The 26,732-nt window shown below is 38.2% G+C and overlaps 1 protein-coding gene across 4 annotated transcripts in view; it reads right to left on the bottom strand.

The window, feature by feature from the left end:
* Nucleotides 1–26,732, bottom strand: part of Fgf12 (fibroblast growth factor 12) — a 561,692-nt gene that overhangs the window by 191,571 nt on the left and 343,389 nt on the right. For all 4 annotated transcript variants that reach the window (XM_028753766.1, XM_028753765.1, XM_028753767.1 and 1 more), the window contains one exon: nucleotides 21,243–21,353. In XM_028753766.1, coding sequence (XP_028609599.1) covers nucleotides 21,243–21,353 — 111 coding nt within the window. The remainder of the gene's footprint in view (nucleotides 1–21,242; nucleotides 21,354–26,732) is intronic.

Raw genomic sequence — 26,732 nt, 5'->3', positions numbered from 1 at the left:
CTTCTTGCACAAGATTGGAAATGCTGAGACACTCAGACTTGTGAACTGAGCTACTGTGGACTGTCACTCCCTACTGAGAGCTATTGTGGGATTACCCCAATTGCTGAGGTACTCAGCCTCAAGGAGCACATAGATATGGAATCTATGCACTTAAGTATGCCTCTTCTGTGGTTATTACTTTAAAGTTGACTTAACATAACACACATACACACATACATTCATCCTTAGCATTCTGTTCCACGAGAATACCCAGACTAACATGCACATCTTTCAAAATAATGCTAGAATAGAAAGAAACTGTTTCATAAAATTCTATGCTATTTTCAAATTAACTTCTAACTGCTTATTATTATATACCTCAAGTGACAAGGATATAACAATAAATCCATATATATATGGATTTATACACACACACACACACAATGAGATTCAGCCAATGCAGTCACAAAGAACAAAGGGAAGAAAAGAAATTTGAAGGAAAAAAAGGACCCTTGAAAAAAATACCTCTGAAAGATATAAACTCAGCGTACTCACAGATAAAATTTTAAACATTATCTTAGTTTATTTTGTATCTTCACACTTGTATGGGGGAGTGTATGTGCAGGCTTGCACATGGAGGTTAGAAGGCAACTTACAAGAAATGATTCTCTTCATCCCCAATGTGGGTCTCAGAGATGGAACTCAGTTTCCTAGCCTGGTAGTGGGCATTTTTACCCTCTGAGCCATCTCACTAGTCCCATAAGTAAGTTATAAGGACAAGTTTCTTCTTGGTTTTAATAATGAGCAGGTATAAAAAGCACAATCGCATTTCAAATTCATGGTTGAAGTTTTGAAGTGAGCAATGAGGGAAAAAATCTTATGACCTAATAGAACCGAAATGGAGGATTATGAGAGAACAAAGATATTTGAAAATAATCTTTTTCTAGATTTCAAGCTGTTTCCAGCAAAGACATTTTTTAATGTATGAATAAAATCCTCTATGATACAAAGCCTTAACCTAAAGATATCCAGTTGTTTTCTCCTACAATCCAAAACACTATATTTATAATTGTAGTATTTACAATAATATTCTAAGCACTCTACTGGTATTTCTTTGTCGTGAAATTAATATTTGTCTTCAGTGCTTATTTTATTTATCACTCTCTGACATCAATTCTGCAACCTTTCTGTTCTCAATAACAAAATGTCATGGTTAAATGTTGAGCAAAATGAAAGATGGTCTAAACTCTTCTATCCTTCAATAATACAAAGGTGATTATACAGATTATGGGAGAGTAAGACTTGCTTACTCATTTAAACTGATTATTCATCCATCCCTCGACTCCATCCCACACTGCACACAGCATCCTAACTCTGCACACAGCACCTATTGCACATCTTTTTCATGCTTGTATATATGCATGGGTATCTGTGTAAGCTTGCTATCTTCAAATATCTTGGTATCTATTAAACAGATCATTTGCTTGTCAATGACCTTTTAGAATACCTGTCATTCTGTCAAACAACTCTAGCTATGGTTAAAATATATTTGTGTGCATGATGCTTTCCTATATGCATAAACGGTGAACTTGATTTCTGAAATCAAGCTACTTTATTAATTTCTTTGAAAAGCTATTAAACGTTGAAAATTTTTACTTTTTCATTTTTTAATATCAAGAATGCCTTGCACAATTGAAACCCAAATAATTTGTTCATTTTTTAAGGCAGCATTTCTTACAGAAATTATGAGACAAATGAGATTGGTCTATTCCTTTAGTTTTCAAGTGAGGTTCACAAGATCAGAATGAGGCTTGGTCCATGTTGAGACATTACCTTTACAGTTAACAGATCCAAGGCCTTGGTGATAAGGATTCTTTGCTCTTTGCTCTGTATAGTTTATTGAGTTTTCATGAAGATAAATTAAGATAATAAAGTAGAAAGAAGCCATATTTAAATTTACCAAAGTGAAACAGAAAACATTATTAACATATTGGTTGGGTTTGTGTTGGGACAACTTCTTGTGCACTGTGTAAAAGCATCAGCTGTCAGTAAAGAGCTGCATGGCCAATAGCAAGGCAGGAGAAAATAGGTGGGACTTCTGGGAAGAGATAAGAATTCTAGGAAAGAGTTAGAGGCAGGAGATTTGCCACCAAGATGTGGAGGAAGTCAGATATAAGAAACTGAGGAGAGGTAACCAGCCACAGGACAGATACGAAATAGTATAAACAGGTTGCTTTAGTAATGAGATAGTGGGAGACTCAGCCTAGCTTAAGTCCTAGGCATTAATGCAGAAATAAATAAGCCTCCATGTCATTATTTGGGAACTAGGCAGACAGAGAAAAGCCAAATGGTAACAAGTTTGTTGTTTTTCTGTCTCTAAATCTGGAACTTTAGGGGTAGGAGGGCTAGATGATTGCACTCCATGTTTTAATTTGGCTTCCTTAAAATATCCTGGGATAGGAAAAGCTTCAGGTTTCACCTTACTCAAACGCAAATCCAAGAAGTGCAAACAACATATACTTTAAATAACATCCTACATAAACCTATAGATTCAAAATACTTTAGGCTGTGCGGACTCAATGTATCCAGTCTGGTGTCCTGCTTTATAAACAACTGGCCAAATAATCACACTAGTTGATTTAGTTTCCCTGAAGAATCTGTTGACTTATGGAACTGATTAGCGGTCTGGGGCTTAGAGACTGAGATTTTCTCTTCTAAGCTGTTGCCTGACAACATAGATGTCGATTTCTGGCTTGGTGAATATGAGCAACATGGTGGTCTCTTTCTTTGACAAAAAACAAGCAAATATGTACACACCTGAGCACTAAGAGAGGGCCTACCTTTTGTTTTTTAATGACGTGACTACCATATTATGCTCTCCATGATACTTGATAGATGTTAGAAAACCCTGCATAATTAACAAGTCAATTCAATGTGACTCTTTTTTTCCCCCTTTAGGATGAAAAATGAAGTGCTTCACTATCGATAATGGAAGCAAATGCCTGTCATCACTCTTCCTCAGCAGCCAATTTGTCTTACACAGAAGACATGTCTCCCAGCCTGTTTGGAGAATTCAATGAACAGCACAGGTTGTCAGTCCACAAGATCAATGGGTGAGCAGAAGCATCCAAGAATCTTTTCACGCTGTAGAGCTTTCACAATTATATCTTCCACAAATCTTCCACTCTATGCTGCAGCCATATTGATATTATTTCCTGTGAGGCTTGCTCATTAACGCAGTGTGCATATTCCAGACACTGAGCAACTTGGGACAGAGTGGTGAAAAAGACAGGTGTGACCCTTGTTAATGTGGCAATTAGCTTGAAATATTATATTAATATTGCAATTTAATACGATGTGTATCCTGTGTTTCCATCTTTACAAACCGGAAATAAATTTGAAGTATAAAAATGTAGTTCTCCCAGGATCATAAAGGCAGCCAACAAATGAGCTGATCTGAAGCCTAAATCCTGGGGCTGCTCTTCTTAAACAAGAGACAAGTTAAACAATTGGAATCCATGTAGTTATAAAGAAAAGCAGACCAATGGTGAGCAAAATTGGAAGCGAGAGACACAAATTTCTGGACACCTCAAATACTCTACATATACAAAGCATGAAGCTTCAGTTCTTATGTACAATTGCACAGAGAAAGTACAAGACACCTTACTTGAACAAACTCATTTAAACACTCTAGATCTAAACTGTGACCCTCATCCACACAAGTTACCATGCAAAAAATATGTCTGCCTCACTATAAGGAGTGCCACAGAAATAAATACAATGTGGTAATTTTTTTTTAAGAAATGGTGGGATTAAAAACTATTTAAAAGCCAAATACTGATTTCTTCCTTTTATCATTCTCTAGCTAAAAGCTTTGCTTTGATTCCTCGATACCATAAAAGATGGCTAGAAAGTTTCCAAAGCCCTTGCCTCTGCTCCCACCCACCTGCAATTACCAGTAACTTTCCCTGACTGTTTCCCACAACAGAGACATGACTCCCCCCACCCCCAGCCCCCAATGTCTGAAACATGACTCAGCAACTCTTCCACACAATCTCCAAACTGGTCAACTCATTTCTCTCCAACATGGCAGGAGCTTTATCCACCAAGTGATTTCTGGCTTCTTTATCTGAAACTTGATTTTTCTTATCTTAGCTTATATGTCCTGTTCCTGTTCTTCAAAATTCAATTTAAAACTAACCTTGGCTGAGTTTGTGGCTTTGGGGGATCTCTGATCTCTATAACCTCATGATCTGTCTAATCACCCCATAGTACCAGAAGCAGCTTACATCAAGTTTTATTTTTACATGCAAGCCCAAACTCCTCTACTGCTCTGAGAACTGGAAGGACCTGTATCCAATTATTTTGTGCAGTTCCTTGACCCAAAGGATTTTAGTCCTCAGTACTTTGGTATGGATGAAAATGAGGTGCCCATATGACAATCATTGTAACAGTCAATCACTGGAGGAAGGTGTCTGATTCTAGGCAAAATGAAGGCTGTGTGAACTTAGTGGCACCTGTTAGGCACACAGGAAGATCACTTGTTCTACAAACCCATCATTTCCAGCTTCATAACTTACTTTTAAAGTATATTGTAAAAACTTTCAGGAAAGATTGTGATGATACCTCTGTATTTTAAGCTAATTAAAACTTTTGAATGAAGTTGTACTATAAAATAATGCAAATTTGGAACACAAACCTCAAAAGTGAAGTTCCAAATATGAGCATAGCTCATTGGTTCACAATGTGCTGTGATACATATCATTCTAGGGCGGTTTTGATGTTGTTATTGTTGTTTTTGTTGTTGTTTAAATTCTGATGCCTGCATCACAGCCATATCAATTAAATAAACATTTCTCTGATAGAAAATCAATACTTTTTAACTTTACAGGTGATTCTGTTGTACAGTAATACTGAAAATTAAGAAAGTTAGAATATATCACAGGACAGGGGCTATGTTCTTTGGCACTGGAAACATTGGTACTTCCCTGCCCAAATTATTAGTCATCAAGGACCAAGAAAATGACAATTCTAGCCTCCCATAAAGGAAATGTCCCAGATTGCAGCAAAGTTTTAAATTCCATTGATTTTATCCATTTTCTCAAAACTGAACAATTCCCCCCCACCACCACCTAGAGAAAGCACTTGCAAGACTGGAGAAGTTCAGAAAGCCAATGATTCACAAGTTTCTGCCACAAAGTTATGTATTCAGTAATCAATCGCTGATGCTGGGAAGAGGAGACACCTACAATGTTATCAAGGAGCTTCCTGGATATAGCTTTCATGTCTTATCATTCCTTCTGGGGTGGGCTCCTCGGTGATACAGCTGTATTTGTGTCATTCATGCTCCCCCACCCCTACAGGAAGCCACTGGCCCATGCTTCTGTAAGCAACCCCTGAACTATGCTCATGTAAGTAACCACAATAGATCCATTAGTTCCACAAGCTAGAGTTGAACAGAATACTTGACTTCTTGTTGGCATCCTATCAGAGATGAATGGACGTTTGTTCACATTTCCCCCAAGAAAATCCATGCAATGCTCAATTAAATTAAAATTTGATTGATTTTTCCCAAAGAAGAACGGGTTAGGTCTTAGGCCTAGAGAGTGATGAAACTACAAATGGCTTAGTATACAATTATTCAAGGCTCTGCTCAAGTCCTCCATTGCCTCGAAGTTAGTTGTGATTACACTTTGACAGTCATAGGTTTCTCTAAACAGAAGAAATCTGTGGCACTTTCTTCCATGAGTGGAAATTTGATAGCAGCACCAATCCCACCCCCACACAACATATGCAAAACCTTTCCAAGGTCATGAAACTGGTAAATAGAGAGAGCCCTATGGTGTATATGATTGCCACTCAGCCCTGTGCTTTTTCTCCTATGCTGTGTCTGGAATATAGAAAGTAAACCTAAACACATACAGGAGAAACAGAAGAGCGATGGGTACTGTGATCCCTAAAGAAGAGGTGACAGGTAACAGCTGTCTAGAATATTTTGAAAGATTCTGGTGAAACCCTGTGTGGTGGGTTCAGCAATGCTGTGCAGATATGAGGTGATAGACATGGGTGTTTCAAATTCCATCTATTGGTCAGAGGAAGCAGTTTATGAAGAGCAACTACACTAGAACCTGGATGAATGCCTCCCCAGGACCACTCTATGGGATGCTGGAAAATATGTGAAAATCTAGACATACACAAACATATACAGCCCACTTACATCGAACTTCCCAAGTCAGATAAAATGAAAAACAAACAAACAAACAAACAGATCCAATGTCTTGGAAGTTACTGTATAGTGGTTTACTACTTTCAAGCAACACTTTAATTAACCATCAACATATTGAAGAAAAAATCCTCAAGTTCAAAGTTTACCCTGTCTAAGAACAATATATTATAATTGGTCAGTTACATTCTTTTCTTAATGTTTCTGAAGTGTTGTCAGAGGTATGCAGACACATAATGCAAGGAAATGTTTGCTATGAATGGAAGAATATTTACCAGGAAGGAGACCCTGGGGCTACAGTATAGACTGGATCAAGGACTCGGGAATTGAACTCACTGAGTTTCAGCCATAAGCCTGTTATTTAATATCTGTATAGCCATGGGGTAACTATTTAACTTTCCTGTGCCTCAGTGCACTCATATTCAAATCAGGAAGAGTTACAGTTCTTGTCTGTAAATGTTTATCTAATGTACACATACACAAAATTTGTAAAAATTTTCAAACATATACTAAGCACTCAGAAAATGCTCAGTAAACATTAACTACTATGGTAGATATATGCCAAATCTACATGCTAAAAAAAATAGGTTCTTGGGGTCAGGGAGATGCCGTAGTGGGAAGAGGTACTTGCTGTGTGTGATGACCTGAAGTCAATCTCTGGAACTCTCAAGGTAGAAAGAGAGAGCCAGCACCCAACAGAAGAGGGCATCCTTAGACCTCTACATGTGCTTTCTAGCATGTGCATATTCACATAAAATAAATAAATGTAAAAATATCAACTAAATCATGTTTGTCACATAGCCATTTTATTTTCTTGACACACACCCCCATTGAAGATATATAATCTGTCCTTTAAATTTCATGGTAATATGCCCTGAAATCACCAGTCCACGTGAGTATGCACTTAGGATTTGTCCCTATTTCCTTACTTACTTGGTGACTATCATTGAGTAATTTAACTAGTTACTTACAATAAACCCCACTGCCAGGAATTAAGCACAAAGCAGATCCACACTAATTGCTAAGGTACAGAGAGAGGATCCAGCTAATACCCTATGAGCAGTGAGCAGGTTGCACACAAATAAATATACAACTGTGTAAATAAGATATACAGGTTGTCTGGGAGAGAAAGCAAATGTAACAGCTAAAGAAAACCTCAAAGAGGCAATTGCAAAAACAAAAGACCAACAGCACAGCCTTGCCTTTAGTGATGTCATACACTGAAAGTAACAAGGTAGGGGTGGCATTAATAACCAATTTCCACTCATAGTATTGACTGAAAAAAAATATGTGGTCTATATATAGAAATGCTTTACTAGTTCCACGAGACAGTAAAATCAGTTTACTGAATACATAGTACTAAAGAATTGAAAAAAAAATCAGGCATCCAAAAATGACTGCTAATCACAGAGACTGAAGTTTACCTAGATTAAAATTTAACTAGAAAATAAAATAGAGTGAAATACACAAAAAGTTAGAAAAGGATGTTAAGCACAGGGAACATTGTTGATTCTAGTGCCCTGATATGAAACAGACCTGATGTGTTTGTGACGTCAACTTTAGGAAGACAGAGCAGTGAGTTTCTCTCCTATTTTGCCTTTACAGGGTCACTGACCATGGAGGATGGGTGGGACAGGAAACCTTTGATAAAAGGATTAGCTAAGAAACAACTAGAAAGTCAAGGACAAGAGGAGCCTGCTTTAGCTCTGTGTACTGGTTTAAGGAATGTCATCACTGTCCTTAAATTCAGTATAAAACCTCCTGTGCTGCTGCGTCTTACACCTTTGCCTTTTTCTTTTTTTACAGTCTTCTAAAAGTTAAAAATAATCTTTGTCAACTTACAAACTTAAAAAGTTTCTGTTTTGAAGTGTGTCTTTTACAAACACACCATTTTACAGAAAAGAGAATGTTAACAATTCAGCAGGGGAAAAGCCAAGTGATTGACCCTAGGTTCAAGCCGCCATGTCTGTCCATGGGTGATGCAGAGCAGGTGTTAGTAGTTCCTTATTGTTTGAGCACAGCTATTTTTACAAACACTGAAGGAAAGCCACAACTCTTCTGAACTTGAAGGTCTTTGTGACTCAAGCAGGTGGAAGGAGGGTAAATGGAAGGGGTGGGGGAGTAAAAGGAAAGTAGATGTATCCTTGGCTGAAATCCATTCTGTCTAACTGTTTTCACTTGAAGTAAGTCAATGAAAGCAAGCACATGTGTCCCTCAGGTTTGGGATCTTAGAACATGTTTCATTGCTTGCTAGAAAACCAAATAAGGAAGTGGCACTCAAACATGGGAATGCAGATGCAGCTAGCCCTTGAGCATAATGTGATCTGTGCAGCTATAAATGGATGCATAGAGCTCTCAGGCAGCAGAGTGAAATAAGGATTTTGTGACAGGGAGCAGTTTCTGAGCATGTGTGGAGACAGGTAACCACAGACAGAGTGTAAGGGCTGAGACCTTCGGCTGTTATTAGGACAACTCATCATTGGGTGCTTTAGTTACTTTAATGTTGCTGTGACCAAGCACCTTGACAAAAGCAATTTAAGGAAGAAACAGCTTACTCTGATGCCCAGTTTAAGGGTCCATCAGGACAGAGAAGTCAAAGCAGTCAAAACTTAAAGCTTTTATCACAAGCGTAATCAGGAAGCCTCGAGGGCTGAACACAAGCTGCTTCTCAGTTTCCTTCTTCCATTTACAGTCTAGAAGTTCAGCCAGGGGAATGGTACCACCCACAGTGGGTGGGTCATCTTACCTCAATTAACATAACCAATATTATTCCCCAGGTGCATGGCTAGAGGCCCATCTCTTGGATAATTCTAGACCCTTTCAAGTAGATACAACTAACCATTCTACCAGGTGAATAAGATTAATGATTTTTCCAAGAAAATAGAATAAGTGTGTAAAAACTCAAAAGCATAAAACTGTGTAGTACATAGGTTTCCTTACATTATTAAGTCCTTTGTGATTTCTCCAAATTATGTTTGATTACATATCTGTCTAGAGTTGAACTGGAAGATATGTGTTTCAACAAAGTCCCCACATGATGCTGATGACCCACATTTTCTGAACTATTAGAGGATATTCCATACCCTCCTGTCTAAGCACTCCAAATTGATTCATATAACAGCAGCCGCTGTGAAAGATTCTACTTCTGCAAAATAGCCACTGTCTATGAGCTGTTTACAATTCCTCCCCCAAAACAACCAAACAAAATAGGCTCTCTAGTTCTAATGACAAGATAACAATAAGAGATTGGATTTATTGAGAACCACTGTGTTCTAGGTAGTGTATGAAACACCTTTCATATGTCATGTAATTGATGCAAAATCCCTGAGATCTAAGTGCTAGTATATTCTGATTTAATGAACAGATGAATTAAATACATGGAAAACTTAACTTTTCTATAACTGGCCCCAGGGTGCACACAATCATGTTAGGCCCCAGATCCTGGGTGGAAATTCCAGCTCCATGACATGCAGGGGTCTTTACACACATCTTGACAATAAGATGCAGTGATTGCAAATTGATGACTTTCATATTTACTTACAGTATAATTCTCAGAGAAAAAAGGGGAAGTGATAAAAATTACTTACCACATATTTATTTCTGCACCAAAAGGAAAGAAAAGAGCATCAAGACTTTATGAGGTTGTTTGTCCCCTCTCATCTGGCACAACTGGGCTTATATAAATGGGAGAGAGTTCATGTGACTAACTCCAAGGCCGAATATCAGTTACCTCATGGAGCCAGGAAAGGACTAAAGACATCTCAGTCCTCAGCAGCTTTTAGGAATCCACTCTGTTAAATAGTTTTTAAAAGACTGTAAATCAGTGTATCCCACCTATTAATACACTTACAATCAAGAGCACAATTTCACTGGTTCATATTTTGCTTTTCTGAACAAACAGCTTCCTTGGAGCAAGAGTCTCCCCATCAAAAAGAAATATTCTGTCAAGAAGAAAGTGACAGATCCAGGTTAAAGGAGCCAGGGGAGTTATTCCTTGTGATATATGTAAGATGCTAAACTATTCAAGGGAATACATGAGTCTCGTTCTAGCTTTCTACAAATATTATATTGAGGCAACAAAAATACACATTTTTTATAAACACCAGAACTAGACACTTAATCTCCAAATCAGATTGCAAAGTTCTTTTTTGTTTTTTCTAAAAAAAAAAATCCAGTCAAGTACATGATTTTGCAAGCTAAGAGCCATGGCTGATTGTGCTACAGAGAAGTTACAGCCCCAGAAGAGTGACAGCCCTGCATGTGCCACAGTGCCACTTAGCAGGATAAAAGCTTTGCTTGGGGATACCCGCAAGGATAATGCACCCACTTATTTCTTCTTCGACTTAACCTACAGGTATAATTTCACAAGAAATAATGACATAGTCCTCAAACACAGATGGCTTTAGAAAACAAAATTAGATGCAGCATAGCTTTTCTCTGTCAAGAACTACAGCAAATGCATTCTAGCAGATAAACAAGGAAGTCATGGGACAAGAAGGCCCAGCGTTAGGGAGGGTGCCTGTCTTCATGGCTTTGGAAGCATCTTTTAGCCTTAGAACTAGACACACAAGATTCCCTTGACAGTCTTCCTCTGAGCAACCATTTGGCTTGTGTTTCTGTTCATAGTTTAACAGGATGAGCTCCTGGTGGCTTTGGATATGTCTATATGCTTGTGACTAGTGGTATCAAAACATCATATGCTTGGTATTGTATAGACAACATAATCATGACTAACATTTTACACTTACAATTAGATTTCTAAAAGATCAGATATAGGCTGTCCTGAAATATGCTTCTTTACACTAAACTTATCATAATAAATTAAAATTTTATAAGATCTAAAAACTATATATCTATTTATGACTGTCAGAAATATGAAATATCAAAAGAGAACTAAGCGATGAAAATTAGTTATATGTTAGTGGTAAGAAAACTGAAATATGCATTATTAAAACAATCAAAAGAAGTGATTTTTCAGTCTAGTAGTGAATAGAGACCATGTGTGAGAATGTTAGTGTGTATATGCATGTATGTGTGTATCTGAGAGAGTGTATGCATCTGCATGAGCGTGTATGCATTTGTGTGTATGAGTTTGTATGCATGTGTGTGTATGCACATATGTGTGTTTGTGTGCATGTATGTGAGTGTATATGCATAGTGTATGTATGCATGTGTGTATTCATGTTTGTGTGAGTGTGTATTCATGTGACTATGCTCGTGTGTGTGTATCCATGTGTATATATGCATGTGTGGGGTGTGTGTGTGTGTGTGTGTGTGTGTGTGTGAGAGAGAGAGAGAGAGACAGAGACAGAGACACAGAGAGACAGAGAGACAGACAGACAGACAGACAGACAGACAGACAGAGAACTATGTGTGTGTTACTGAGGGCTGAACCCAGGGCCTCCAACATGCTAATCAACTGCTCGAAGATCTTCCTCTCTTTCAGCTCTCTTTGATTTTATGTTTGTAAGTGGGGTTTCACCAAATTGTCCAGGTTGATCTGAAAACTCAGTAGCGCAGACAGGCCTTAGAATTTTTATTCCTCTGCTTCATCCTTCCTAGTATAGGCCTGTGTCACTAAGCTTAGCAGGAACGAGTAGGTTAAAAAAAATAGGAAAGAATGGGAATGAAACCGTGTTTAAAGTAGAATAGGAAAGACAAAAAATGTTCAAAGACAATAAAGTGAGCCAAAACATTGTGCAACACAAATAACAAAGATGATACTATGTAGATTTAATTTATATAAAATATAAATGATATTCTGTTTCACAGAATAGCAGAAAGAGTTGTAACACAAGGTTTATATGACATATAAGGAAGTATTCAACATAATTCATAACAAAATTAATATTTGTATATTTAAAAAGTGGCCATACCACACACACACACACACACACACACACACACACACATATTTTTGTGTTGAGGCCTCACTATGTAGCCCCCATTAGTTATGTAAGGCTAGCCTGCATTACAGATGTGTGCAGATGCTGTTACTTTCCACTTGTACACAGGTTCTGAGGATAAAAACAGGTCCTTGGGCTTTCACAGCAAATGCTTTACCCACTGAGATCATTTTGTTTTGCTTTGTTTGAGGCAGGCTTTCTCTATGTAACCCTGGCTGTCCAAGAACTAGCTCTGTAGACTAGGCTGGCTTCAAATTCAGAGATGTACCTGCCTCTGCCTCCCAAGTACTGGGATTAAAGGTGTGTGCCACCACACCACCCACCAGGTTGAGCCAATTCTTTTTTTTTTTTTAATTTTTTTATTGGATGTTTTATTTACATTTCATATGTTGTTCCCTTACCCCATCCCCCACCCACCCAGGAACCCCCTATCCCCTCACCCCTCCTCCTTCTTCTCTGTGGACGTAACCCCTACCTACCCCCCAACTCACACCTCCCCACCCTCAAAATTGCCACCCACTGGGGCATCCAGCCTTCATGAGGTCAAGGATCTCTTCTTCCACCTATGCCCAGCAGGGCCCTCCACTCTTACTATTCAGCTGAAGCCCTGGATCCCTCCCTAAGTGCTCCCAGGCTGGTGGTTAAGACCCTGGTAGCTGTGGTTGGTTGGTATTGTTGCTCTCCTCATGGTGCTGCAAACCCTTTCAGCTCCTTCAGTCTTCACTCTAACTCCTCCATTGAGAACCCCATTATCAGTTCAATGGCTAGTTGTGAGCATCTGCCTCTGAATATGTCAGGCTCTTGAAGACCTCTGAGGAGACATCCATATCAGGCTCTTATCAGCATGCACTTCCTGTCTTCCACATCAGCATCTACCTTTGGTGACTGCACATGGGATGGATACTCAGGTGGAATGGTCTTCAGATGGCCCCTCCTTCAGTTTCTGTCCCTCACTTTGTCTCCATATTTGCTCCCTTGAGTATTTTGTTGCTCCTTCTAAGAAGGACCGAATCACCCCTACTTGGTCTTCCTTCTTCATGAGCTTCATGTGGCCTGTGAGTTGAATCTTAGGAATTTCAAGGTTCTGGGCTAATATCCAATAATCAGTGAGTGAATACCATGTGTGTTCTTTTGTGATTGGCTTACTTCACTCAGGATGATAATTTCTAGTTCCATCCATTTACCTAGGAAACTCTCGAATTCATTGTTTTTAATAGCTGAGTAATACTCCATTGTGTAAATATACCACATTTTTTGTATCCATTCCTCAGCTGAAGGACATCTGGGTTCTTTCCAGCTCCTGGCTATTATAAATAAGGCTGCTATGAACATAGTTAAGCATATGTCCTTGTTATATGTTTGAGCACCTTCTGGGTATATGCCTAGGAGTGGTATAGCTGGATCCTCAGGTAATGCTATGTCCAATTTTCTGAGGAACCACCACACTGATTTCCAAAGTGGTTGCACCATCTTGCAGTCCCACCAACAATGGAGGAGTGTTCTCTTTCTCGACACCCACGCCAGCATCTATTATCACCTGAGTTCTTAATCTTAGCCATTCTGACTGGTGTGAGATGGAATCTCAGGGTTGTTTTGATTTGCATTTCCCTGACGACTAAGGATACTGAACATTTCTTTAGGTGCTTCTCGGCCATTCGAGTTTCTTCCATTGAAAATTCTTTGTTAAGCTCTATATCCCATTTTTTAATAGTATTATTTGGTTGTCTGGAGTCTAATTTCTTGAGTTCTTTGTATATATTGGATGTTAGCCCTCTATCAGATGAAGGATTGGTAAAGATCTTTTCCCAATTTGTTGGTTGTCGTTTTGTCCTATTGACAGTGTCTTTTGCCTTACAGAAACTTTGCAATTTTATGAAGTCCCATTTGTCAATTCTTGATCTTAGAGCATATGCCATTGGTGTTCTGTTCAGGAACTTTTCCCCTGTGCCCAAGTATTCGAGGCTTTTCCCCACCTTCTCTTCTATTAGTTTCAGTGCATCTGGTTTTATGTGGAGGTCCTTTATCCACTTAGACTTGAGCTTTGTACAAGGAGATAAGAATGGATCAATTTTCATTCTTCTACATGTTGTCCTCCAGTTGAACCAGCACCATTTGTTGAAAATGCTGTCCTTTTTCCACTGGACAGTTTTAGCTCCTTTGTCAAAGATCAAGTGACCATAGGAGTGTGGGTTCATTTCTGGGTCTTCAATTCTATTCCATTAATCTTCCTGACTGTCTCTGTACCAATATCAGGTAGTTTTTACCACTATTGCTCTGTAGTACAGCTTGAGGTCAGGGATGGTGATTCCTCCAGAAGTTCTTTTATTGTTGATATTTTATTGTTGTTATAGTTTTCGCTATCCTGGGTTTTTTGTTATTCCATATGAATTTGAGAATTTCCTTTTCTAACTCTGTGAAGAATTGAGTTGAGATTTTAATGGGGATTGCATTGAATCTGTAGATTGTTTTTGGCAAGATGGCCATTTTTGTTATATTAATCCTGCCAATCCATGAGCATGGGAGATCTTTCCATCTTCTGAGATCTTCTTCGATTTCTTTCTTCAGAGACTTGAAGTTCTTGTCATACAGGTCTTTCACTTGCTTGATTAGATTCACACCAAGGTATTTTATATTATTTGCAACTATTGTGAAGGGTGTCATTTCCCTAATTTCTTTTTTAGTCTGTTTATCTTTCATGTAGAGGAAGGCTACTGATTTGTTTGAGTTGATTTTATAACCAGCCACTTTGCTGAAGTTGTTTATCAGGTTTAGGAGTTCTCTGGTGGAAGTTTTGGGGTCACTTAAGTATACTATCATATCATCTGCAAATAGTGATATTTTGACTTCTTCCTATTTGTATCCCTTTGACTTCTTTTTGTTGTCTAATTGCTCTGGCTAGGACTTCCAGTACTATATTGAATAGGTAGAGGGAGAGTGGGCAGCCTTGTCTAGTCCCTGATCTTAGTGGGATTGCTTCAAGTTTCTCTCCATTTAGTTTGATGTTGACTACTGGTTTGCTGTAAATTGCTTTTACTATGTTTAGGTAGTAGCCTTGAATTCCTGATCTTTCCAAAACTTTTATCATGAATGGTTGTTGAATTTTGTCAAATGCTTTCTCAGCATCTAGTGAGATGATCATGTGGTTTTTTTCTTTGAGTTTGTTTATATAGTGGATTACATTGATGGATTTTAGGTGTCTAAATTATTCCAATGAAATTTGTATTAATATGAAAAACAATGTCAAATATATATTCGGAGTTTTAAAAGATGATCAAGTAGTGAGTGAATAGAAAGCAAGTGAGGACCAGCCAAAGAGAATACAGTAGGAAAAAATACCATGATTGTGTCCAGTGGAAGAAGGGTGGACTGCAAAGAACATATCTTGGCTGGTGTCAATGTCTTCTCTTCAATAAATATCAGAAACACATCCATGTCTTAACAAATTTGAGTTTAATAATGCTGTAGCAAGCACCAAAGATGTGTACCATGATAGAACTTCCAAGTCTGACCAAGAAAATGGAAGAAAAGACAGACTGGAGTTTGTTTGTGGTAAGTGATTTGGGAAGGGCTCAGAGAACTGGATTTCCCTCAACCTGGATGCTCTAAAATTGAGGAGGAGGAAGGGAAGTGAGATTGAGTCTATTGTTATCTCAGCAAGTCTTATCTAGTAGACTTTGCTTGATGAAACAGAAGTGACAGTCACCAGCAGGAACTGAAAACTGGCAATTCTCTCATTTCTACCACAACCTTGTTTTGTCCCTGCTCAGATATGAGTCCTGAGTGGGTTTACTTTTATCTTCAATGACTTATCCAGGAGTTTTGCATGATTGTGCCTGTGGAATGGTTCACATCCCACCTGCAACCACTCAGCAAGGTACAGGGCAAATCCTGTTGCTCCTGGCACGTTTTGACAGTTTCTCAGCTGCAAATGCTCCTGTGCCTTTATAATGCTATCCCACACCCACACACACTTGTATTTTCTTCCCACAATAATGCTGGAAAGAAAGGACTGAAGGAGACCCCAGAAGCCTCGCTCCAAGACTATTTTGAGGGTTTGCTCCTCCCTGCCACAACAAAGGGCTTTCCACCAATCACACTCTCCTCTCTCCAGGTGGGTAAAGCATGGCCCCACTAGCCAGCCTGACAATGACACCCACTTAGCAATGCTGCCCACTCCACAGTCAGAGGGTGCTTCCTGTGTTCTGCAGCAAAATGAGAACAATACATGTGGTTGCAATATCATCATTGTTTTCTTTCCAGCATTTTAACCTCTTCAAATTCATCTACTATGATAACTTATGGAACAGAATAATGGGCTTTTAAATTCTATGTAAAATATTCCTATTAATACCCTCCAAGCAGCAATTGTCTCCTTTTTTTTTTTTTGTAGCAGTGTTCCATCACAGCCCTGCATTTTCGTTATCATTCCATTTGTAGTGATTCTTATCTGCTACTGCAGGAAAAAAAAAACACATGTGCTTTGTACTCAATTACATATAATTAGTCTTTTCTCCATGAACAAAAGAGCAGGTGTCCATCAATTCACTGAAGATGTATTGGTAAAGTTGGTTTGGACCTAATGATTTCTATGAACCAAACAAAACATTTCTGGCAGATGCTAATAGTAACAAGATTTTTTTTTCAGACAATCAACTGGCTTTACTCCCCACCCACACAGAGTGGAGAAAGAAAAGACATGTTAACAACTTAAAAGCTTATCTTTTTTTTCCATTAATAACCGTGAGTGGAATTTAAATATCTCTCAGGTACTACTTAGTCTTAATCTCCACAAATGAAAAAAAATTATTATTTCATCTGATGTTTCTTTTTATTAAAATATATGAAAGGAGAAGGTCAGGAGAAAGTTCATTAGTTGAAAAAGGTGAAATCAATATAAACATTGTAACCCAGTAAATAGTATTGTATGGGTGCCTACTTTTCTGGTTTTGATAATTGTTCTGCTGCTACATGAAACTGTTACTAGAGAAAGTGCAGTGAGTACAAAGGTGCTTGCTATACTACTTTAATTTTTCTTTTTTTTCTTTTTTTTTTTTGATTTTGTTTTTCAAGACAGGGTTTCTCTGTGTAGCCCTGGCTGTCCTGGAACTCACTCTGTAGACCAGGCTGGCCTCGAACTCAAAAATCCGCCTGCCTCTGCCTCCCAAATGCTGGGATTACAGGCGTGTGCCACCACCGCCTGGTTACTTTAATTTTTCTAAAGTCAAAAATTATTTTAAAAAACAAAGGTGGAGCTAGACCAATGGTTCTGTGGTTAAGAACACTGGCTACTCTTCCAGAGGACACGTATTCCATCCCCAGGACCCAGCTACCTGTAGCTCCAGCCCCAGGGATTTGCCACTCTCTTTGGGCTTCTGGGGACAATGCATTCATGTAGAACATAAACATACATGTAGGCAAAGCACTCATACATACAAAATAATAGAATAAAATTTTAAGGAAATACAAGGCAAACCTTGGTGGGAGAAGTATTCAGCCAACCACTGGAAAACCTGTTTACAACAAGACTATCAACTATCCACCCATCCATCCATCCACCTACTCAACCATTCATCCATCCATTCATCCAGTCAGGTACCCAGCAACCCACACATCCATCCATCCACCCACCTATCCATCCAGTTCCAGTGAATGGCATACAGACCACTGAAAATTTGGTATATAAGATAAAAATAATTAAATAACAACATATATGCTATGTAACCATGGCATTTAAGTTTGGGAGTAAAGTGAATGCTTGTTTGGATCAGAAATAACCCCTAAAGACTCATGTGTTTAAGGCAAGATCCACATCTTGGCATCGTGGGGCACCTTTAGAATACATGTGGCTTAGATAAGATACATTACCTACAAAAGCCTCATAACAAATTAAACTGATAACAAAAGGTAAGATGTATACGACAATGCTTTCACTTTTTAAAAGCTTGAAACATGTCAAACAATATGAAGAATGGTTTAAGCATACAGCTAAACAGAAGAAAAGAGCTATTTTTAAAACTGTATGTGTAATATACAGTATGGTAGTAAACTTTCACATGTTTGAATGCACTGAGAAGCTGGCTCTGGAAATGAAATTGTTCCTCAATTTCAGAGCCCAAGCACGTTTGTTTCAAAGTATCTCCAAGGCCTCCATGGTGGAATGAGCTGCACCCTCTCAACCCTGTGAGGGGGAAGAAATCAAATGAGACAGCAAAAGAGTATGAGCATTATGACCTTGGAAATAGCTAGAAGGTGAACCATCTCCTACAGATGTTGCTATTGTTTAATCCCATGATATAAAAGGTCCTGCAGAGGCTAAGGGAAACTGGAATTCAGTCTTGGACAATTCATCAGTGGAATGAAAACTCAATCAAGAACCTAGGTTGACTGTCTCAATGTCCCAGTTTTTCTGTGATATTGTGACTTCTGATTTGATGGTATCATGTCTATATGTTGCTATTTGTTAAAATCTGTTCTTTTTAGGTTTTTCTTTTTACTTTATTTTTACTATTGAGAATTTCATACAGGCACACTATATATACCAAACCTCATATAGTATAATATATCAAACCACAAAATCTCTCCCCTTCCACTCCCATATCTCCATTGTCCAAAATGTATCCTGCTCAATCTTTTTTCCCCTTTCATTTGGAAGCCCCACCCAAGGGGACACTCTGCTATGTCAGAAACTTGTTCTCTTTAGAAACTTAACTGATTACCTCAGGGAGACCTTCCTGGTTGATTTCTGCTTCGTGTTTCCCTGATATTTTGCTACCTATATGTCTGTCTGTTTGTCTATCTATATAACTATCTATCACTTGATAGACATTTATTATTTTATTTTGGCTTGATACATACCAAATATGCTCGCTCATTCAAAACCCAATGTATGGCTACAGTAGATCATTTCTAAATAAGCAAAAGTCAAATTGGGAGACATTATGAACGATAATCAAGGAAAGTGGAATTTCTTCTTGAACAAAAGATTGAAATATATTGAACGTTTAAATTAACTTTTATACTGATATCCAAATGAATTTATCATAATCTTTAGATTTTTGCATTCCTTTAGATTTTGTCTTTATATTAATTTATTAGTAGGTATGCACCATAGCTCATCTTAACTTAAAAAATGATATTAATTTGAGAGTTTAAACCATTTCTATAAGCATTTGACAGAACACATAATCAATTATTCTCTATATGTGCAGTGTGTATGTATCAGGCATTTTGGCAATACATGTTTTTATTGTATGCCTGAATTATGTGTACATACATATATGTGTAGATAGATAGATAGATAGATAGATAGATGGATGGATGGATGGATGGATGGATAGATAGATAGATAGATAGATAGATAGATGTGTATCTTTCTTGTCATCACATATGCTAAGTGTTCATGTTTACCATGGCCATGACTCATCCAGAAGACAGTATTTTAAAGTATTCCTCTATCTCTTTCAGTCTTGGCACCTCTTCTTCCAAAATCCCCCCAGAGTAGATGATGTAAATTGTCCCATTTTTCATTTTAAAAATGTCCTTTGGGTGGTGTTGACCGCAGATTCGGCTGCTATTGTCCTCCCTAGTCACCTCTTGTGAAAAGTGAGGTCTAGAGGTAGCTCATAATTAATGTGAATGTCTCAACTCTGCACTTCCCTAACTCCACTGTCAGTGTGTCCCTTCAATCAGACATTGAAGTGCAGATGCAATGGATGACAGTCAGATTCAAGGGGTATAGGCTCTTCATTCTTCTCGGTTGAAGTGAAAACTTGAACCACTTAGAGAATGTATTCATAGAAGTACAAATTAACAGTGCAGACCACAATAAAGTAATCAACTCCTTTGCCAAGAACAGAGAGAAAAGTGGAATGAGAGTCTTCATAATAAAGTCTTTCTTTATTGTAATTCATATTTTGTAGCTTACAATATTAAGTAAACAAAGAAAATTCAGAAGGGGTGGACAAGAACGTCTCAGTACTTTAAGGATTTTGAATTTTGCCTAAAATGTTAATTTAAGAGTTACAGCACTGTAAAATATCTTATTTCCTAAATTACCTATTGAAGTGTGAGAAATTTTCAATCTGACTGAATCACAAAGGATTGGATGGATATTTAACCAGCATACACTATGCATCTCTGATTCTTTTCTTTCACTTTTGAGGAAAAGGTCCAGGGTGTTCTTAAATTTTGCCAGGATTAACATTCAACTCCTGACCTTTCTACTTTCTCCCTCTAAAGCTCAACTATAGGCATGCACCTACCATACTGGATTCATTCATTGTATGTCTAATACTACAGACCTAGTAAAAGAACATAGACAAAATTATAAAAACAATATGGCAACCTGCACAACTGTAGAACACTAGGAATTTAGCCTGATGTATCTGTATGATTATAGAGAAGTTGGAAATTATGAGAGCTATTATTCTCATCTCTGAAAAATATATTATATTTCAAAAAATACAAATATAATATCTCATGTTTTGATAAACTGTATTTGTTTTTGAACTTGTCAACTCTACTGCTTAACAACTATTTGTTGGAGATTTAAAATTAATACATATTTGTAACTTTTATTTCAAAACTGTTTTTAAAGTCTGTGTTAGATCTACCAGTCTTTATGAACTTCTTCCACGTGTGTGTGTGTGTGTGTGTGTGTGTGTGTGTGTATTGATTCATCATGATTATATCGAAATTTTGTTTAACCAAATGAAATAGCCTATGGTTCAGTGTTTGCCTGTAGAAGTAATGTTTTCCACCAAATCTAGGGCTTTGAAAATTATAACTTGTTTATCACTTGGGTCCAAGATTTAAATACCACCTTGTGTTGGAATATCTGTATTACTTCTTTGAGCATTTATCACCCTGACAAGAGACAGTCCAGTGAGAAACCTTCTCATCTAACAACTACTGGATATCTTTCCAGGCTCCTATCTTTGTTGAGTGCATTATCTCTCTGATATAGTGTTTTTATTTTCTTTTATTCTTTCTGTAGAGTATATGAGAATAAAGATGCAAGAAGGATAAAGGGGAAAGCCTAGCCCACTGATTATCAAATAGTCCAAACAGCAATATGTCTGTGTTGGGCCACGCATTCTATTTGTACTGCATTGCAAGTAGCTGGTGTTCCTTACTGTAGTCGCTGTTTTCGTCCTTGGTCCCATCAATGGTACCATCTGGATGCATCTGCAGGAAATATCCCTGCTGGCTGAATAACCTTGTCACAATCCCTTTCAGCTGGGGTTCTGCAAGACAAGATGAAATAATTATTTGCTTTTTTTAATTTTGTTTATAAAAGTGCACACTTGCAAGTTGTTAAATACATTCTGTAACTAAATGCATAAATGCCTGTGTCATAAATATTGAAATTAGCATTGGAAGGGGGTCATTTTAGCGTAATAGCTGTGCTTTTCTCCTTCCTAGAGGCAGAACCGTAGTACTTTGAAACAACACATCACATGTAAGTAAATATTAAACCTAATTATAGTTAGAAATACAGACATATTAAAAAGTGAATTATTGCCCCCTATTCTACATACGGTATCTTCCTGCAAGATGCCTCTCCCCGAGTTTATGGTTATATTTCAGCGTCACTGAAAAGGCAAAAATACCATCATAACCCTCAGCTTCCTGGTGTCATAATTGAGGCCTCAGAGATTTTGATTTCTGCTGGATCCTAAGGCAGCTGTCAGAAGCTCTTAGTTTTTTAAAAGCTCTGATCAAGTTTAACCAGAAAGATCTACAAGTAAAAGCAAAACTGTGAGGGGATGAGATACTTAGTTACAAACCCTTCATCACAGAGGGGCCAGCCAAACTCACTTCACCACAGAGAGGCCTAGCCAAATTCACTTCACTATAGAGAGGCCCAGCCAAACTCACTTAGCGAATACAAAGCAAAACAACACAAACAAATGGAAAATGCATCATCATCATTTCCTTAAAACAACACATAAATGGTCCTGACTTTTAAACATTTCATACAATTAAGCCATCAAAATCCTTTGTATAGTACATGTATAGTTCTGTACATCAGCCAATATAAATATTTACAGCTTTCTTATTATGGTGGTCCCTATAGCAACAAGCTGCTTTCTATGGGATCAGCATTTTTGCATCTCTAGTGCTGGATTAAAATTATCTTAGGATATTTACAGCTCTAATTATTTCATAAAACATACATATAGTGAGTTGGTCTGAGACTGCTTAAATTGTAGTGCTAAACATTGGTCCCTAAGGCCTGATTGACTCCAGAGATGAAAGAGCCCACACATAGGCCCACATGATGCTTGTGACCTGGTCCCCAAATTATTTCCGATTTATGAATAAAGATGCTTACAGCCTATAGGTGCACATAATTGAGATAAGTGGGGCTTGGTGTTTCTGGCCCTGGGGTCTGAGGAGAGCATGAGGGAAAGAGAAGAAGGCAGAGAGACGAAAAGCCACCATAGGGTAAGAATCGTAAAATAATGGCCATGTGGGTTGGCTGATTGGAGTTAACAGCATTCCAGATGAAACATGGAAAATCATATACTGGGATTATTGGCTGAAAATAGACACAATAGCATAGAGCATAGATATTGACCCAGTTCTAGTGCTGATTTAGGTTATTAAAAATTAAATATCATATGTGTCTTTTATCTGGGAACTGAATAGTCAAAGGCAGAATAGAAGCCCCAGATTGATTATAAACACAACACATAAGAGAAAAAGGTGATTGCTCTCTTTGCTAGTATAAACTGAGGCAAATGATAGAAACCACAGAATTGTTTTGAAGTCAAGGATGGTGTCTATGGAAGGCAATCATTGAATTTATGCCTATCAGCCCCAGCCTTTGTGCTTATTAAATCAATGTTGGCTAACGATTCCCCCTTTTTTTTCTATTTCTGGGAATATACCAGGCAAACTGAACACTTCAATGATATTTAGTTCTAACAGGAATCCTGTATGTGACTTGATTGTCATAATTGAAAACACAGGGTAATGTGTGTGACATCAAGGTGTCTTAAGAAACAAAAGAGATACAAAGAAAATCAGAAATGAGCAACAAGGGGTAACTACAGAAATGAATTTGAAACAGGGTATTCTGTGTAATAGTAATCTATCCTCTTAAATTAAATTAAATGCTTTTAATTTGTAGATATAAATTTCTTTATCAATACAATATAAAAGTCAAAGTGAACCTTGGGTCCCTTCCATGATGTGTTTCTTGTCACATTAGAGTGACAAGATTTGTCCTCAACACTTATCCTCCGTGGATCCACTGAGACCTACATGCGTACCAAGGCTATGTCAGAGAAAAACTCAGCTACATAACAAATGAGTGTGCCCATCTGTGATGAGGCTGCATGGCTGGGAAAGGGCTTCTTGTATGGCCCACTCAGCTCCAGGTCTGAATGGGGCCTGAGATTCATCAGAGATTCCCAGCTTTCCAGCAGTTCTACAGAAACAATATATCATCTGAGTCTCAAATATCTTATCTGGATTTAAAAAAAAAAAAGAAAGAAAGAATTACTCACACTCTAACCCCAGAGAATGTCAACTGGATAACTATGTGACAGTATGAACTAGAAAACTCCATAAGGCTATAAATTCTAATTAACAAGTAAAGTTTCAACTATCAAAACCAAGGAAGCCACAGGGGTGAAGACGGCACTCTGAGAGCAGACGCCAGGCCTCCTGGGTCTGTTCTGGTGAAATACTAGCTGAACTTGGGAAGGCACGAAGTAAATGGCAAGCTGAGAATAGACAGAATGACAGAAAATGACAGAGGAAAAGAGACAGCAGTCTGTCAATCCGTGCCTTTCTGATAAGCTTAAGGTCACTTTGTGAAGTATGGGCTCCTTTGTTAGTGAGATACGCGGCAGCTTACTCATTAAAGCCTGCAAATTATTGTTTGTTTTCTTCATGCTCCTCTTTCTCCATCTGCAATTAAACACTGCTTTTGCCATGGTGACGTTATCCCCCTGTTGGGACTCTGGGAGTTCAGGTTGGTAACTCTCGTTCAACATAATGAGCATCAGACCTTTACACCACCTCCCTGTGCCGAGAGCACTGAGGACTTAGACATGGATCTGAGGCTTAATTATATGATGATCTAGAAACACAAATGCCCTGCACCATAGAAATTTCACAGGAGACCAGCACATTTATTGAACATGCCCAAAGTCTAGCCCATTGCAAGCTGTGCAGACCACCTGTGAAGCAGTGTCCCATTCTGTTCTCTCGATCCCTACCAGTCCATTTAGGCTCCAGCCAAAAGAAACCCCTCTAGAAAGGGGCCAGCATAAGTGAAGGACTTGTGTGGGGAAGGGGTGTCTTACTATATTTGACAAAAATACTAAATACTTAAGCACATATTTCAGCATATTTAAAAACACATTCTTTGTCAGTCTCTGCTTATGAATCTAAGAGACGAAGGCATGGGTTTGCCTGTGCTATCCCTCAGGGAGCACCTAGCCTAATGCATGGAACATACATCACAGTAGTATCAGTGGTGGAGATATTAAATGAATGAAGCAATGTGACATGATGACCCCTGAAGCAAAGACTAATTCTATTTTTAGACATATATATCACTGGCACTTGTGGAATGAGTAGACTGTCCTCTCCACAGTATATATGTACTCACATGTGTAGGAACGTGTACATGTGTTCCCATGTATGTGTGTGAGAGAGGGTGGAAAGATAGATAGATAGATAGATAGATAGATAGATAGATAGATAGATAGATGGATGGATAGATAGGGACAGGAGGTAATGAGGAGGGCAAAGGACAACTTTAAGTATTGTTACTCAGGCTCAGGCACCACCTGCCTTCATCTTTTCTTGAAACAGAGACTCTTACAGGCCTGGACCTGCTATGTCGTCTATGCCAATGAGCTCTGGAAATCCTCCTATGTCCATCTGTCCAGTTTGAAGGTTGTGAGTACATGCTAACAAGCTTAGTGCTCTCTACTTGAACTCTGGGGCTTAACCATCTCCACAGCCTAGGAGTAGAATTTTCATCTGAAGAAAACAAAAAACAAGAACAGAAATAGAAACAAACAAACAAACACCCAAATACTAACAGAGGCGTTCTAAACAGAAAATACAGCAAGCCAACTCTGCCAATGATACAGTACAAATAAAACAGAGTGTAAGTTCTCAAATGCTGCCATACAAATGAGTGTGCCCAACCAATGTTTATGCATCAAGAGTAAATTTAATGAAATAGTGAATTTTAATAAGTCATTGAAATAAATTTTATTGAGTTCTTAACAATTTAAACAACTTTTAAATTGAGAAGTATGATATTCTATTATTTTTTTTCCTGTTTTTTAATAAACTGGTGACTGAATTCTCTAATGGCAGCAGAGGAGTTAGTCAGTTGCCTTTTATACTCTAGAGTGGAAGCAGCAATACCGCTAGTATTTTGCTCAAATCCATTTCCTCCTTTTCCTGGGCACCCAGCTCGACCATATGTCCTAGCCTGCCTTGCAATTAGGCTTGGCAGATGAGAGAGTGTCATATGGAATGTAAGTGGAAGTGATATGTGCCATTTCCAGGCCAAGGCGTTCAAAAGCAAACATCCTCTGCCACACTCTCTCTGGATTAAGACGACTAAGCCCTAGGGGGATGCTGGAGCAACAGAATGGAAGAAAGCTTTGCCCTGAATAACCAATGGAGAAAATACAATAGCTATCAGACATATTCACCTTGAGCAATGGGGTAAATAACAAATTTCCATTGATTCTGTGTGGTGTCTTTCTTCTAATGAGAACAGTATGTAAAAGAAGGGAAGGGTGATTTTGACGGAAACACAACAAAGTTCTGCCTCATCCAGGTCACCAAGGATAACACCAACCACAATGAATCATGGTAGGAGCTTGTTCACTGGTATGATGAGCTGAGATGGCATTTTACCTTTGTGACTTTTTATCAAAAAGGTATAACCTCTAACTGTGGGAGAAATACAAGGTAGATTGCAATCAATGGGCATACCAAACTCTTGACTCCAAACCCTCAGAAGCCTCAAGGCCAACAATGAAAAAGAAACAGAAAATGTTAGAAACAAAAATAAGGAAGGAGCAAAAGGAGGCATGACAATTAAATGTAAGTGGTATTTCAGAGCTAAAAAATTAGTAGGCTTAAAAGGAAGGCAGCTAAGGGACATGGTGGCACATGCCTGTGGTAGCAGAGCTTGGTAGGCTGAGGCAGGAGCAAGAGTCAGGTGACTCTGCCAAATAGAAGGACAGACAGATAGACAGAGAGAAAGGAATAAGGAGAAATGGAAGGATGGAAGAGGGAGGAAGATCTGAACAAAGTTTAGATTTCAGTGCATAGTGATGCATAGAAATTAACTCTTAATTGTGGCAAATGTCTCAGAATAATGAAGAATGTTAATAAGAAAAATAGATCTAAATCATATGGAAACTATATTACTGTAACTTTTCAATAAAAAGCTATTATAAAAATAGTCAATTTAGGGAAGCATATCTGTAATCCCAGTAATTGGGAGGCAGAAGCTAAAAAGGTCAGGAGTTCAAGGCCAGTCTTATAACAAATTCAAAGTCATCCTGAGCTGTGTCCAATTCTGCCAGAGAGAGAGAGAGAGAGAGAGAGAGAGAGAGAGAGAGAGAGAGAGA

This window comes from Grammomys surdaster, unplaced genomic scaffold, assembly GCF_004785775.1.
Source record: "Grammomys surdaster isolate TR1022 unplaced genomic scaffold, NIH_TR_1.0 125956, whole genome shotgun sequence".
Classification (NCBI taxonomy): Eukaryota; Metazoa; Chordata; class Mammalia; order Rodentia; family Muridae; genus Grammomys; species Grammomys surdaster.
This window is presented reverse-complemented; position numbering and strand designations above follow the sequence as displayed.